The sequence below is a fragment of the Rhincodon typus genome, chromosome 5 (genome assembly GCF_021869965.1).
Source record: "Rhincodon typus isolate 14 chromosome 5, sRhiTyp1.1, whole genome shotgun sequence".
NCBI lineage: Eukaryota > Metazoa > Chordata > Chondrichthyes > Orectolobiformes > Rhincodontidae > Rhincodon > Rhincodon typus.
The window spans coordinates 90308870-90326239 of NC_063336.1; the positions used below are offsets into that span (position 1 = coordinate 90308870).

Here is a 17370-nt window from a genome sequence, read left to right on the forward strand (position 1 = left end):
TTGTTGTATTTTAACTATAGTGTTGAATAATTGTGTTTTGCTTAACATCAAGTAGTTTGAATAGTATCTAGAACACAGCACATTATATTTACGTTTAAAATAAGAAAAGGTCAGGGTGTAAGCTACCTTCTTGAAATATTTTGGGGGTCTCTGGTCTGATCCATAACACTTTGTTCGACAAACTCTCCAGGGCCCTCCCATTATCAGTGCAAGTCCTGGCCTTGTTTGCCTTACCAAAATGCAACACTTTGCATTTATCTAAATTAAACTCCATCTGACACTCCTTGGCCCATTTGATCAAGATCCCTTTGTAATCTTACATAACCTTCTTCATTGTCTACTATGTCACTAATTTTGGTGTTATCTGCAAATTTACTAACCATATTTCCTATATTCTCATTCAAATTGTTTATATAAATGACCCAGCGGGCCCAGCACCGATCCCTGGTCACAGGTCTCCAGTCTTAAAAAGAACTCTCCACCACCATCCTGTCTCCTATTGTCAAGTCAATTTTGCATCCAACTGGCAAGCTCTCTCTGAATACCATACGATCTAACTTTACTAACCAATCTACCACGTGAAACCTTGTCAAAGTCCATGTAGACGACGTCTACTGCTCTGCCTTCATCTATTTTCTTGGTCACATCCTCAAAAAATCTTAGTCAAGTTTGAGAGACACGATTTCCCACATACAAAGCCACGCTGATAATCCCTAATCAGTTCTTGCTTTTCCAAATTCACATAAATCCTGGCTCATCGAATCCTCTCCAACAAATTACCTGCCAGGGACGTCAGATTATAGGTTTATAGTTCCCAGACTTCTGCTCAAGCTTTTCTTAGAGTCAGAGATCTACAGCATGGAAAGAGGCCCTTCTGCCCAACTCGCCCATGCTGCTCAGATTTTACAATTTAAACCAGTCCCATTTGCCTGCATTTAGTCTATATCCCTCCATACCCCCCACCCATGTTCTTGTCTAGATGTTTCTTAAATGGTAAAAGTATATTTGCTTCTACCACTATCTCTGACAGCCCATTCTAGACACTCACCACACTGTTTGAAAAATGTGCCTCTCCGGACTCTTTTGTACCTCTCCCCCTCACCTTAAAACTATGCCCTCTAGTTTTAGACTCCCCTACCATGGCTATCTACTTACCTATGCCTCTCATGATTTTCTATGTCTCTATAACGTCAGCCAAATACCTCTATAAGGTCACCTTCTTCAATAAAGACACAACAATAACCACCTTCAGTGTTCCAGCACTTGTCCTGTGGCTGTAGATGATACAAATATCTCTGCTAGGGGCCTGGCAATTTCTTCACTAGCTTCCCACAATGTCCTGGGATACACTTGATCGGGTCCCAGAGACTTATCTACTTTTATGCCTTAAGACCTCGAGCACCTCCGCTTCTGGAATGGAGACTGTTTTCAAGACATCACTATTTATTTCCCCGAGATCACTAGCTTTCATGTCTTTCCTCACAGTAAATACTGATGCAACATTTCATTAGTTTTGCTCCCATCTCCTTTGGTTCCACACATTGACAACCTTGTCGATCTTTAAAGGGACCCTACTCTCTCCATAGTTGCTCTTTTGCCCTTAATGTACTTGTAGAACTCCTTAGATTATCCTTTACCTTATCAGTCAAAGCTATTGCATGTCTCTTTTTTGCCTCTTGATTTCCTTCTTTAAAATGCCCCTACTCCTTTTATACTCTTCAAGATATTCACTTGATCCCAAGTGTCTATACCTGACAGATGCCTCCTCCTTATTCTTGACCAGAGCCTCAATGTCTCTATTCATCCATTGTTTCCTACTTCTACTATCCTTATCCTTCACTCTGAACAGGAACATACTGCCTCTGAACTCTTTGTTTTCTCACTTTTGAAAGTCTCCCTTGCTAGTCACCCCTTTACCTGTGAACAGTTTACCCAATCAACATTTGAAAGTTCCTGTTTCATACCGTCAAAATTGCTTTGTTCCAATTTAGAACTTTAATTTTTATTCAAGGCCTGTCCTTTACCATTACAATTTTAAAACTAAGAGTTATGATCACTGGTCCCAAAGTGCTCCCCCACTAACACTTCAATCACTTGCCCTAAGTACCAGGCAATAATCATCTCCAACAAGACAGAACTCAACCTCTGCCTCCTAACATTCAATGGTATTACTAATGCAGAATTCCCCACTATCAACATCTTGGGTTTACCAATGACTCGAAGCTGAAGTAGACCAGCCATATAAATACTGTTACTACAACTGCAATTCTGAAGTGAAGAATTCTGTGGTGAAGAACTCACCTCCTGTCTTGCCCATGCCTACCTACCACCTACGAAGGTACAAGTCAGGAATGTGACAGATTACTTTTAACTTGTCTGCATAAGTGCGCCATGAATAACACTCAAGTTTAAAACCATCCAGGAAAAGCAACCCATTTAATTGGCACTCACTGTAAGACCTTTAACATTAATTTACTCTACCATCAACACACAACAGTAGCAAGTATCATCTACAAAGATGCATAGTAACAACTCATCTACACCCTCATCACCTTCCAAACCCACGACATCTACTACCATGAAGATCAGAAACGGCAAATACATGGGAACGCTACCATGTTCCATGCAAATGTTCTCTTCCAAGCCAGACACCACCCAAATATGGAACTATATTGCCTTTCCTTCACTAGGAATTGGGTCAAAATTCTGTAACTCCCTCCCTAACAGCACTGTGGTAGTATCTACATAACACGGTCTACAAGAGTTCAAGGTGGCAGCTCACTACCACTGTCTCAGGGACAAGTGGAATTGGTAATAAATACTTGCCGAGCCAGCTCTAATCTAGCTAATCTTCCTCATGAAGAATTTTGGCCCTTTCTGTTGGGTGTAACCTGATCCTCGGTTGACAGGGGTGCACAACAAACCTCAGTCCGAAGGGCATGGTCTACACCACAAACAGTTCCACCAATGTTATCTTCAAATAACAGGTACAGGAGCTCATTCTTAGCATCTAAGTCCGGATTCTGTCTTGTTCAACTTACCTGTTTGGTACCACTGGACAATTCAACTGATAATACCAAGTTTGAATGGCTGTACACTGTTTATACAGTATCAACCAGTTTCAGTCTGTCTAGAAGTTCTGTTTTCCAATTTGCAGTTTTAGTTTCATTTCTGCCTTCCAATTTCAGTTTCCTTCTTCAGTTAGGATCTGTCTCAAAATACACTTGTTTGACACCCATAGATTCCACAGAAGTATTTCGACTCTTTACACTGATAGAGAACTGATTTGTAAAATATCCACTTCAAACAGAACGATTAAATAATGTTGCAAAATGAAATTGAAAGACTCCTGCGAGCATTAATTCATGTATGTTTCATTGTGCTTATGTCAATTGGAAATAAGTTCCTGGAGGTTTAATTTAGTGAAGTAAATAGCAATGGCGTTTCAGAAACTTGAAGCATTAATTCCTTGGTTTATCAAACTGATCAGAATAAACATAATAAAAGGCCAGTCTTTTAAGTCTAACTTAAATCTGTGCAAATAATGAAGCTTTATATCATCTAATATACACACACCTCAAACAGGGACAACTTAATTTGAAACATTATATGTAGTTTTATAGTCCTGTACAAACTAAACATACAATTTGCTTAATTAATTAATTTGCCAAAACAATCAGATACCTTAATGTCATGCAAATCTGCTGCAGCAAGGTCAGATGTGCACTGCATTGTGCAAAATTACAAGCTTGACTCTAAATCCAAAGAACCAGATCGAATTGATGTTTATTGAATTGAATCATTTATTGTCACGTGTATTCAACATAAAATATAGTGAAAAGTGAAAAGTGTATACTGTCACCGTACATAGGAACCACTCACATTAAAATAATAAAAAGAAAATAACTTAGAGTGCAACTCTTCCTTCTCCACTGATACAGCCGATGCTAGGGTCCTACTCCAGGCTTCCCAGCCCACACCAGGCCACCGCCAGGTGCCCACTCCATGCAGAAGCAAGAGTCCTGCTCCAGGCTTCAGGTGCCAACCGACTGACTCTGTAGCCACGCTGCCTCTGAAGATGCCGCCGTCGCTCCAGAGCCCATTGAAGCCAACCTCACACTGAAGAGCTCTCCTTATCAGGTAAGTTTGAGAAAAAAAACAGGGGGAGAAGGAAAAAAGAAAAAAAAGCATACGGAAGAGGCCAAGCCTGGACTCAGGGGCCCAGATGCTGCCTTCTCCACCACTGCCATCTTGAGATAAGAAAAATCCGAGATAATAAAAATACAACTTTCAGTCTGACTTCAAACAAAAGTTAAGCCAAGATATTTTTCTGTAACCTATGATTACAGTTAATAATAATGGATTTTGCTCTGGTTTCTGAAATGCAGACCAAAATTTAAAATAACCTCCCATTTGCAAACCTCCTTCTTCGAAAAGTAAGTAAATAATTAATGATCTCACTCTGGTCATTCAACAGCAAAGGCAGATAGTTAATAGCAGCAAAATATAAGGTTACAGCAAGTTATGCAGTTACATGGTATTAATACTAATGAAGGCACACGCAAGTACCTTACAATCCGAAACATGGAAAATTATAATGGGAACAAAGAGATGGCAGACTAATTAATTACATATTTTGGTTCTGTTTTCACAAAGCAAGATACAAATAATGCCCCAAAAATGCTGGGGAACACAGGGTCTAGTAAGAGGGAGGAAGCGAAGAAAATCAGTATTAGTAGGTAGATGGGTGTTGGGGAAATTGATGGAATTCAAGGTCAATAAATTCCCAGGGCCTGACAATCTACATCCAACATTACTCAAGGAGTGACTCTAAAAATAATGGATGCATTGGCGGTCACCTATCAAGACTGAATAGACTTTTGAACAGTTCTTATGGATTAGAGGGTCGCTAATGTAATCCCAATTATTTAAAAAAGGAGGTAGAGGGAATACAGGAAATTATAGACTGGTTAGTTTGACATCAGTAGTAGGGAAAATGCTACAGTCCATTACAAAAGATTTAATTAGCAGAGCTCTTGGGAAACAATGGCAGGATCAGATAAAGTCCACATAAATTTTTGAAAGGGAAATCATGCTTGCCATTTCTCCTGACGTTTCAGGACGTAACTAGTAGAATTGATAAGGGAAAGCCAGTGAATGTGGTTTACTCGGATTTTCAGAAGTCTTCCAATAAAGGTCCCACATAAGAGATGAGCATGTAAAAATAAAGCACATCTTGGGGATAGTATGCTAGTATGGGTAGAGAACTGGTTGGCAAACAAGAAACAAAGAAAGGGTAGGAACAAACAGGTCATTTTCTGAGTGGCAGCCAGTGACTATTAGAGTATTGCAGGCATCAGTACTTGGACATCAACTATTCACAATATATTTTAATGATTCAGATGAGGGAACTAAATGTAGCATCTCTAAGTTTGCAGATGACAGAGAGCTGGGTGGCAAAGTGAACTGTGAGGAGGATGCCGAGATGCTTCAATACGATTGGGACAAGTTCAGTGAGTGGGCAAATATATGGCAGAACTGATGTATGAAGAGAGATTTGATTGGGACTATATTCTCTGGAGTTTGGAAGAATGGGTTTTAAAGAAACTTATAAAATTCTAACAGGACTAGGCAGCATTAACACAGAAAGCATGTTCCTGATGGCTGAGGAGTCCAGAACGAGGGGTCACAGTCAAAGGACATGGTGTAGGCCATTTAAGGCTGAAGAGAAATTTCTTCACCCAGAGAGTGGTAAGCTTGTGGAATTTTCTGCCACTGAAAGCAGCTGGGTCCAAAACATTGAACGCTTTCAAGGACCTATACAGGGCTAAAGAGATCAAAGGGTGTGGGGAGAAAGTGAGAAGAAGGTACTGAGTTGGATGTTCAGCAGCTAACATACTGAATGGTGGAGCAGGTTCAAAGGGTAAAATAGCCTACTCCTGCTCCTACTTACTGTGTTTCCTCAAAAAGGGCTACTTACTGCAATCAACACAAAAAAATTTTCTGTATTTTTCTTAATATCCATATATCTTTAAAAGTATTTTCATTCCACACACTTTTGTGGAGATGGTGATGTAGGGGTAAAGTCAGTGGACTAGTAAGCCAAAGGCACAAGCTAATACTCTGAGGACATGGGTTCAAATTCCATTAGAGAAGCTGGTAGAATTTAAATGCAATTAACAAAACCTGGAATGGAAAATTAGCCCCAGTAATGGCAGCCTTGAAAGGATCATTGACTGTCATAAAAACTCAACAAGTTCACGAATGGTGTGGCACGGTGGGTCAGTTGTTAGCACTGCTGCCTCACAGCGCCAGGGATCCAGGTTCAATTCCACCCTCGGTCTGTGTGGAGTTTGCACATTCTCCCAGTGTCTGCGTGGGTTTCCTCCGGGTGCTCCGGTTTCCTCCCACAGTCCACAGATGTGCAGGTTAGGTGGATTGGCCATGCTAAATTGCCCATAGGATGGGTGTGGGTGGGATACTCAGAGTCGGTGTGGACTTGTTGGGCTGAAGGGCCTGCTTCCACACTGCAGGGGTTCTATGAATGTACATTAGTAAGTGAAATGGTCCAGCAATTAGGAATGAGCAACAAATGCTGGGCTTGGCAGTGATGCCCACATTCTTTGAAAGAATAAAATCACTAATGGTCTTACTTCCCTGTGTCATTCCTTTCGTGACAACATTTTTCATTCTAAATTCCTCTGTCGGTTGACACATAATGTAATTACCAGTTTCAGCTACTAATTATTTGTTTTAATTGCCCCACCCCCTAATCTGCTGACAATGGTGTAAGTGATTTTTATTTTTACAAGAGTGGTTTTGCTTTGAAATTTCTGCTGTCCAAAATTAGAGCATAAATAATTTCCAAAGCAAAAAAAAAAAACTTTTCGCAGTCAGACAATTAAATCTGCTTGTGCTAAATTAGATACAATAATTTATAGGAATTGCTAGACAAAGAGATCAAAGTCTATCTGTATTGCCTTTCACAAATCTTGGTACTCATACAATACAACAATAACAGCAATGTTAACTACTCATAAGTAAAACCCCTGTTCCAGGTCACATGTCCTACCTGAGCAAGATGTTGACATAATATTGATTCACATCAAGTTAACTACTTCCATCACCTCCAAGGCTGCTGGTTTAGGCCAAATATTATCAGAAATTGGATGTGTTAATTTTAGCAAGAATCATGGAGAGTTTTTGCTTCACGAGCCCTTGATTGTTATCTCACACGATCAACCCAAACTTGCCTCATTGCCTACAAGGCATGTCCCTAGCTTATCGTACGCTTGTCTTATTCTCCCACTTACCATATGCTGTAGTATTGGACACTGCTGGGATCTCCCAGGATTCCTGGGTCTGGCGTGAACCTTTAAAGCCCAGCTGCACACCTAGTCAAGAAGGAAGTCTGCAGCTGCCCTGCACAGTTCCTGTTAATTGTCCCAGACATGTCAGAGAGAGGCAAACCAGAATCCTGCTTTACCGATGGGTTGCTGGATGCCCATGCAACATGTCTTGTGTGGTTGATGACTGATGTCCAAGTTGGACAGATGGAGCGCTAGAGGAGCAAATGATTAGCTGGAGTCGCCAGTTACTGCTCTGACTTTCATGTTGGGAGCAGTCACAGTCCTGCTTCTATCCAGTGGGTGAGAATGTAGGAAACCGTTCATCTTTGAGCCAAGATATCGTAATAATGAGGATGTTCATTTGTGCAAATGCAATTCCCACATTCACTTGTGAGAATCTTGTCCATTCAACATCTGGTAGAAAAATGGGCATTTAAGCTCTCGATGTTGGGAATCTCCCTATTGTGGATAACATGTGATTTCCCCAACTTTCTTGCCATTGCTCACATCGTTCAGTGGTTGAGAAGGTTCTGCTCATTGTTTCCAATGATTAGCTTTGAACTTATCGTTGAACTTTTCAAAGCCTGACTTATATAAGTATTCTCTTGAGCTTCACAATGCTGGACATTCCTCAATGGAATAAGAATTACATTTGGGAATATGACTGTGCTGTACACATCATACAATAATTAGAACGCAGAACGAGACCGCTCATTCACAAATTTAACTCTCCTCATTTCTGTTTTAAAAATAGGGAGAAAAATCATAAAACACTCATCAAGTCCTTTATTGGCCCAATTTCATTTATGCATTATTTGTCTTTTGGATGACTACATTTAATTGCAAAAAACTGACCAACGTCTTAACTGGTCAAAAAATTGGGAGACCAGGTTTGAAAGAGTCAATTGTCAAACTTATAGAGGAAGATCCCAAAATTATATTCAGCTGCAGTCCACTGTTGAGAAAATACTTTTACTGAAATGACAATAAGCAAAGTAAATATTTTCCAGAGTTCGTTGTCCCCAGACTCCCTCTTTTCTTTTTGAAAAAAATAGATGATCTCCCATGACAGTGCTCACAAAAAACAACAAAAACTAGCTCTCCCTCTCTAGCTGTCTCTCTGTTTATGCCTCCTTCCATTTCTTCCATCTTTCTGAACGTGTACGTGAGAATCAGTCTCTTATTTTCATCTCTGCTTTATCACTAGCTTTACATACATGCTACTCTTCAGTACACAATCATATTTGCCCTGACATTGAGCGTACTGGCAGTCATTCTTTACATGCCTTGTTTAATTGACCTTTTCCTCTTAACTCCCATGAAGGCCCGAAACTACAGTCTGGGTTGCAATTTTTTGACAACCATTGAAAAATAATCTCTCTCTCACTGGAGAGTGATGTCACCAGGACATAAAATTGAGAGATGTTCAAAAGGGGATATTATTTTCTCAGGAGAAATGGGTTCATGACCTGGGGTAAAGAAGACTCAAGATTCCAGGGAAAATTATACTTCAGCCTAATGCTGATCTTTCCATTGACATCGTGTTTTATCAGTAGCTATGCTTGCTACTCAGGTGATGGCAGGCATTGCAGCATATACAATGGGAAAGAAACTTAGGAGCCGGTGATGAATGGCTCACTCTCACCCTTCTCAAATTTGGGTCATGAGACAGAAATAAATCAATCCCAATTACATGTCTTCCTACTTTTCACTTTTAGCAAAAAGCTCAGAAAACATAATTAATGTTTGAACAATTCACATGACAAAAACAATACAAGCAGCTGATCATTCACGTTGTATCTCTTGAATTATAACGCTACATGGCTAATACCTGTGTTTTTATAGACCTGTAAAAATATTGTAAGGGAGCAGATGGCAATGAGAGGCACACCTTCAACAGGAACCTACAGTAAGGCTGGTAGAGATTAATGATGTAAACAACTTATTTATAAATTTCCAGCAATCTAAACCACACAGAAATTGAAAGAAAGTTGGAGCTGTGATCAGAGAAAAGAGTTGCCAGTGTAGTCATATCTATGTTTTTTCCTCAAATTATTGAAAGGCAACTAATATCACAATTTTAATAACTTACTCAAATTTTCAAAGCTTCTGCTTTGAAAACAACTTTCAATGTTACTCCTTACAATAAGCAAACTTTAACAGAAAAGCAACATCCATTTTAAAATGTATGCTTAGCCGTTGTAGAGTTCTTTAAGCTAAATTTGACAATTGGTAACTCACCAAATAATACCCCAAAATGAAGAAATTCAAGTCAAATCACTATGTTAATCAAGTACTTGCCCTTTTTAGTTCTGTTGAAACTAAATGCCAAACTCCAGTCTTCTCTTTCACTTCATTTGTCTTGAGGTAAGAGATTAATCTCTCACTGAAAACCTGAGTTCTTTATAGAAAGACAGAGGATAGGAGCAGGAGGCGGCTATTTGACCCATCCAGCCTGCTCTGCCATTCTTCACGATCATGGTTGATCGTCCAACTCAATGGTCTAATCCTGCTTTCTCCCCATAACCTTTGATCCTGTTCGCCCCAAGTGCTATATCTAGTCACCTCTTGAATACATTCATCAACTTTTGGCATCAACTACTTCCTGTGGTAATGAATTCCACAGGCTCACCACTCTTTTGGTGAAGAAATGTCTCCTCATCTCCATCCTAAATCATCTACCGCAAATCCTCATACTATGATCCCTGATTCTGGACACATCCACCATCAGGAACATTCTCCGTGCATCTACTCTGTCCAGTCCTGTTAGAATTTTATTAGTCTCAGTGAGATCCCACCCCCCCCCATTCGTTTGTTCTCCAGCAAAAACAATCCCAACCTAGTCAATCTCTCTTCATACGTCTAACCTGCCATGCCCAAAACCAGCGTGGCAAACCTTCGCTGCACTCCCGAGAGCAAGAGCATCCTTCCTCAGAAAAGGAGACCAAAACTGCACACAATATTCCAGGTGCTATCTCACCAAGGCCCTGTACAACTGCAACAACACATCCCTGCTCCCGTACTTAAAACCTCTCGCAATGAAGGCCAACTTACAATTTCAAGTTTCACATTAGCATAACTGCCACAGGAAAAGGCAGAAGAGCTGATTGTGCCACTTTCGTAATCTATTACTTAACCTGTTAGTGGCTTAAATCAGCACTTTAGTAGAATACCAAACAAAATTATTCAATGGCATTCATCAACTGAATTTATGCTAATTAAATCCAAAACATGCTGTCAGATGTACTAACTTTCAGCACCAACAGCAAAAGAAAAATACACTTCTCCCAACCGTTTCAGGTCGATGTGAATGATATATTGGGACTATTTGAAGAGAAGATTTCTCTGTGCTCTCATATATACACCTCAACCAAAATCACTAAAATAGATTATCTGGTTACATTTTGTGGCTCCTGTTGTGAACAATTTGGTTTTTGCATTTCCTTATAACAATGATGCCACTACAAAACTTCTAATTGTCTGTGAAATAGTTCCTTGTAAAAGATGCTATATAAATGCAGGTTCCTTCTTCCTTAAATTCCACACAGCACTGACCTTTCATGCTTTAGTGATCCCTCACTACTAGAATATAAAAGCATTAGAATACATTTTGCAACTTACTCAAAGATTAGTTCATAGGTATTGTAGCACATTATTACAATTCAGTTTGCTCAAAATAAATGGTTGAATATCTTAAAAACATTATTATTTTCTATCCATTTTTTCACAGAATCCCTACAGTGTGGAAGCAGGCCATTTGGCCCATCAAGTCCACACCAACCTTCTAAGGAGCATTCCATCCAGACCCTATCTCTGTAAAACTGCATTTCCCACCAATAATCCACCCCTAGCAGCACATCTCTAGACACTATGGGCAATTTAGCATAGTCAATCTGCCTAACATCTTTGGAGTGAGAGAGGAAACTGGAGCAACTGGAGGAAACCCACGCAGACATTGGGAGAACGTGCAAACTCCACACAGACAGTCGCCCCAGGGTGGGATCAAACCCAGGTCCCTGGCACTGAGGTCGCATTGCTAACCACTAAGCCACCGTGCCGCCATTTCATTAGATTTGTCCCAAAATATAATTTGAGAAAGGGGTAAATCAGAGGCATTGCTCATATTAGTGTTATCTCCTCTAATATTAAGCCACCAAATTGGAAAAGTGAGAAAATATTTCAATTTAACAGATTATTTTCTATCTCACTTTCCTGGATGGTTACAAAGACTGGGAATGCATCATGCGAGGAACCCCAGAAATGGAGTTCATAATTTTTATAATTGGCTATCAAAAGTCTGTCTCACCAACCTAACAAAAAACTTGCTAACATAAATACAATTGAAAAGGAATTTAAAAGTTTAGCGATCCTAATCATTTTTGAAACTTTGCAAAATGTTCTTATAAATGCTCTTTCACAAAAATTTGTTAGTTTGTAAACAACTTTGTCACATTTTACTTTTTAGACATTAAGTTTCTTCTCATTGCCTTGTGTAATGTAGGGCCTGCATTTCAACACAGAACGCAAACATTAAGTACTACATATTATTTGTAGTATTTATTTTGTTGCTTAGGTATAGATTAAAACTTTAAGTCGGTTTAAAGATGCACTATAAAAATACAGGAGTTCCAAATGTCAAGTAATTTGTGCAAACATTATAGAAAGGGATATAACTTAAAAGCTTAGAGGAGACAGTCAGCTGCTGCCAGTTATCAAATAAAAAATATAGTGAATTGACTGTTTTGATTACTAACCTGAACTGCCCAAAATCACCTCTTCAGGGAACTGACAGTCTTGATTCAAAAGCAGATTTTTTACACAAGAATAAGAGTACATAATTTAGCTCCTTAAGCATTCAGTTATATTATGAATGATTTGTAACGCAGTTCCATCACTCCATTTACCTACTTAATACAGTGCGGAACTGGAGGAACACAGCAGGTCAGGCAGCATCACAGCAGCAGGAGGGTCGACGTTTCAGACCTAGACCCTTTATCAGTTGACTTTCCTGCTTCTCTGATGCTGCCTGACCTGCTGTATTCTTCCAGCTCCATACAGTATTGACTCCGAATCCAGCATCTGCAGTTCTTGCTATCTCCATTTACCTACCTTTGTTTTACATCACTTGGTACATTAGCTGAACAAAGAAATACTAATTGATCTGTTTGAAAATCCAAAATTGATGGAGCATTCATAGCTGTCTAGCGATGGCAGTTATAGATTTTCTGTGCCCTTTGTGTATAAATGGCCTACTTCCCTAATGTAGGCTTGTTCTCTCTCAATCAACATCCCCTCAATAGCAGAAAAAGTATTTTCTGTATTTACCCAGTGGAATAATTTACTAACTTTAAATTCTTGATTAGATCACTCAAACACTTATAAATTCACCTAAGTATATACAATCTTAAAGAGACATTTTAAGCCCTGGAATGATTCCACTAAATTTATTTTGTGGCCATTCCAACACAAATATACCTTCTCTTGGGCGCAATTTGGAAGCAACGCTCCAGGTGAGGTACAACAGAAACAAAAACAGAAATTGCTGGAAAAGCTCAGCAGGTCTCGCAGCATCAGTGGAAAGATATCAGAGTTAATGGTTCGAGGAAGGGTCTAAGGAAAGGTCGCTTGACCCGAAACATGAACTGTGATTTCTCTCCACAGATGCTGCCAGACTTGCTGAGCTTTTCCAGCAATATCTGCTCTGATTCTTTTGGTTTTTATTTACTACAGATGGGGTGTCAGTAAAGCTTTTGTTTATGCTACTGAAGTCAGCCCTCATTCTTAAAGTAAAAATTTCCTTACTAGAATGGCCAAAATGCCATAAACCTTTCTGATGATTTTATGTACTTGTGTGTATGAGCTTCAGTAATTTGTGTAGCAATTAGCCGTTAGTCTATCATTATAGGGGGATGATGGTGGTGTAATAGTGACATCAACGGACAAAAGATTAAGTACATGCTGATTCCACAACAATTTGAAATCAAGGAGAGGAGATGGCCTGATGATATTATCACTGGACTGGTATTCCAGAGATCAGGTAACATTCTGGGACCCAGGTTTAAATCCTGCAAAGGGATTGGAAATTTCAGTCCAATAAATATCTGGAATTAAGAGTTTAATGATGGTCATGAATCCGTTGTTGATTGTTGGAAAAACCTATCTGGTTCACTAATGTCCATCAGGGAAGGATACGGTCATCCTTACCTGGTCTGGCCTACACAGTTGATTCCAGACCCACAGCAATGTGTTTGACTCTATACTGTCACTGGGCAATTAGGGAAGGGCAATAAATGCTGGACCAGCCAGCGATGCCATCATTCCATGAATGAATAAAACAAAAATTCATTAGATTTTGAGAAAGAACCAAAGAACATTATACTAGCATTCCGGGAAGTTAACGTCAGATCTGGGATATTTTAAGTACAGTATTTATAAGAGGAGCAAGATACTCTCCATATCATGCGGCTGTTTAAGAAACTACTGATTTTGGTTAATGTGAAGTCACAATAGCTCCTTTTAACTTCCTATTTTCAAAATTTGCAAAGTGATCAACAACATCAGGCAACAAGGTGCAGGGCTGGATGAACACAGCAGGCCAAGCAGCATCATAGGAGCAGAGAGGCTGACGTTTCGGGCCTAGACCCTTCATCAGAACAACATCAGGCAGTCTGTTATGTTGTAAGCAGCGACAGAACGTATACGATAAAAATATATTTATCACGTGATCATACCATATAACTAAAAACATTTTGACAAGCAAGGTCATGAGTAAAAACACCATTATAAATTGTTAAATCAAGAGAAGTCTTCAATGGATCGCTTTAGCTCCGTTAAAAAAAAACATTAGAATTATACATGAAAATATCCAATTTTCAGACTGCTGTTTCGTTTTGCGAGTCAGTATTTTGGCTGGATCATCCTTTGATTTATAAAACACAAACCTTTCAAATTTTAAAATTGTTTAATGTATTTGTAGTAATTTTCTCAAAATAAATAACAGTATTTGGATATCATACATTACAGAAGTAATAATTTAGCTGCTGGCGAATGTTACCATTACGGATCTCTCACTTTTGATCTACAATAACCTTCTGCTGTACCTCACTGACAGTTATCTATATCCTCATAACATTCTGCAGTTTTCATCTGTCGGTGGGTAAAATATTGCAACCCGGTTCATTTGGGCAGCCTTCAAAGTCAAGAATAGTGGACGAGGAAAATGCATTAGACCTGAAGGACACGATCATCGTTCTTCTGCACTGCCTCAATGTCTCCTTTAGCAACCCGAGGACAAATGTGCCAATCCTGCAGGCACACGTTTAATTCAGATCATCACACACAATCAGTGCACATCACCTGAGGCAGCCCAGAAACGCTTTAACTGCCTTTCACTGACATGCTTGGCACTCCTTTTCAGAAAAAGGAACAGAACCGAGTTTAACGGGGGAGACCAATCCACTGGATTGTCAAACTAAAACAGAGGATCGTTGCGTTGACATTCGGCCCCAAAGCAGGTTAGCTTTGATTTTTTGCCATCCCCATCTTGCTCATAACGATACCCTATCGTTTTATATATATTATGTATGTTTAAGAAAAAACAAAAATAAAACACAGAAGTCACACAACCCGAATGGATTGCAGGCCAGACGAGCTGTGATTTTGCAGATCAGTAACGAGCAGGTTAGATGATCACACATCTTTCCTCCTCCTCCTCCTCCTCCTCACCTCAGTCAGTCAAGCCAAGCACCCCCTATCATACACCCATACACCCATCCACCCACCAACCCACACACACACGAGGAAGAAGCACCGCCGCCGTCTTGCAGTGTTTACCATGCTTTGAAAAGGGCCCGTCGACCTTCCGGACAGTAAACAAGCCTGACGCAGCTGAGCGATCGGAGATTATTGCAGTTCTCGGTCGGAAAAGCGAACCACACAATCCAAAAAAATACGAGCTCTCCACACGGCCGCCATGTCGACAATTCTGTGCTGGGGGGGGGGGGGGGGTGGTAATGTCGGTGGAAGAGGAGATGATGGTGGGTGGTGCCGGAGTGTGGAGTCGGTGATGAGTCACCCTCACCCTTCCGACCCGAAGTCAGGGGACATCAATCCCACCTCCTCTGCGCCTGCGGCGGAAAACTGGAGGACTGGAGGACGGGAGCGCGTACGCGCGCACACGCACCTTGCCCGTTACCCCCTCTTCAAACCTGCGCCGCGAGCCGGCCACCACAGTACAAGTCAGAGGAAGCCTATCGCGCATGCGTCACGTCTCCCTTCCCAACAACGCTGCCGTTTGACGCCTGTTTCATCTCTCCGCTATCCGCTGTACGGTGCGCACACGCCATCCTTCTCCCAGACTTGCGTGTGAGTCCGCCCTATTCAAGGGCGTCTGACGCATGCGCTTTAGTGCTACGCGGATGTTTGGGGAGAGGGAAGGAGAGGCACTAGACAGAGGAGAAGGAGGAGGAGCTCTGTCTCCCGGGAAAAGACACATCTGTGCTGCCGCCATGTTGGGCCAGAGTGAAACATTAGGAATAGTAGTCGAAGGAGTAGTGGCAGGAGGTGGTCTTAGCTTGTGATGTGTTCATTGTCTGTATCCTTTCGAGGTAATTTTTTTTCACCTTTAAATCACGTTGGCTCAGTTAAGTGGCTCTGGGCTCCCGGCAACCGGTAAGGGTAGTTTTGTTTTCATTTTATTGACTGTCATTCCCGATCATGACCCAGTACCATATCGTGTGTGTGTGTTTTTTTTAAATCACTCCGTTTGAAATCGTATTAGAAATACGTGGTCGGGTAAAACTTTAAAAAGAAAATTACCCGCACGTCGATGTGTCAGGGACTTATGAAACTACCTTCAACTCGTGTTATGTTTCTTTGACATTTATCTATTTGTAGCTGTTAGCCAGGACATTTCAGTTCCTACCGCAGTAGCTGTTGCTTTTGGCTGAGCTTCTGCTGTCATCCAGTCTGTCCGACAGTGTGAGCGAGTAAACACTTTTCAGTTTAGCATTATTTGCTTCTCTAGTTTTGTTTACAATATTGGGGAGGGCTATTAGAATTCTGGTATCAGGAAAGAAAATCCAAGAAACACGATGCTGGTATCTGAAAAAGTAAGACACCCGGTGAAGCAGAAGTCCCTTCATCTCCAGTCCGTTTTCTACCTTGTAGAGACATTGCCCTAGGGTCTCGAATCTCTAGTGTCTCTAGAACTTTCCCGGAAGACTTGTCTTCAGGATGTCAAAGCACTTTACAATCACTCAGATACATTCGAAGTATTTAGTCCCTGGTATGATGGAGTGAAATCCGCCAGTGTCCCACACGCAATAATGAAATGTTCAGTTTACCCCAGGAGAAATCCTAAGCATTTAAAATAATTCCACAGGATTTCTCTCACGCTTACCTGTCGACAGGCGGTCTCCCCAACTCTTTCAGATTAATATTCCCTATTCTCATCTACATAGTGCTGCATCCTTTTGTTCGCTTCAGACCCTGCTGTACTCCTGTGAGGAACATAGGAAATGGGAACAGGAATAGGCCATCTGGTACCTCGACTGTGCGACCTACCTTGACAGCTTTTCCTGCATTAACCTCACATCCTTTATTTTTAATATCTAGAATTCTAACAATCCCTGTCCTTAACATACTGATGGCCAAGCTTCCACAGTCGTCTGGATTAGAGAATTCCAAAGATTCAATTTCTTTTGAGTGAAGAAATACCTCCCTTATGTCAGCCCTAAATGGCATTCATCTTATTCTGAAGCCATTTCCCATCATTTTAGATGTTCCACTAGATGCAACATGTGTTTCTGCTATCGAGCTCGGAAATAAATTTTTTATGTTTCAGTGAGATCACCACTTGCTCTTCTAAATGCCAGGTAATTCACGTAAGATAATTCTCTTCAATCCTTTCTCATAAAACATTCCTGTCATCCTAGGGATCAGCCTGGTAAACTTTTGTCTCACATCCTCCATGTATGTGATATGGATATTTTTAATGAGTTGTACTTGACGTATCTTTGGA

The 17370-nt window shown here is 40.5% G+C and overlaps 2 protein-coding genes across 9 annotated transcripts in view; one reads left to right on the top strand and one right to left on the bottom strand.

The window, feature by feature from the left end:
* fbxo9 (F-box protein 9) overlaps positions 1-15738 on the bottom strand; it is an 87888-nt gene extending 72150 nt beyond the window's left edge. Inside the window, exon 1 of one of the 2 annotated variants that reach the window (XM_048597423.1) lies at positions 15183-15738. In XM_048597423.1, the coding sequence (XP_048453380.1) occupies positions 15183-15185 (3 nt within the window). In that variant the 5' untranslated portion in view covers positions 15186-15738. The remainder of the gene's footprint in view (positions 1-15182) is intronic. The other variant, XM_048597424.1, reaches the window with a different exon arrangement.
* mak (male germ cell-associated kinase) overlaps positions 15712-17370 on the top strand; it is a 51242-nt gene continuing 49583 nt past the window's right edge. For 5 of the 7 annotated variants that reach the window (XR_007262154.1, XR_007262155.1, XM_048597419.1 and 2 more), the window contains exon 1: positions 15712-16019. The gene's annotated coding sequence lies outside the window, so the exon portion shown is untranslated. The remainder of the gene's footprint in view (positions 16020-17370) is intronic. The other 2 variants (XM_048597422.1, XM_048597421.1) reach the window with 1 other exon arrangement.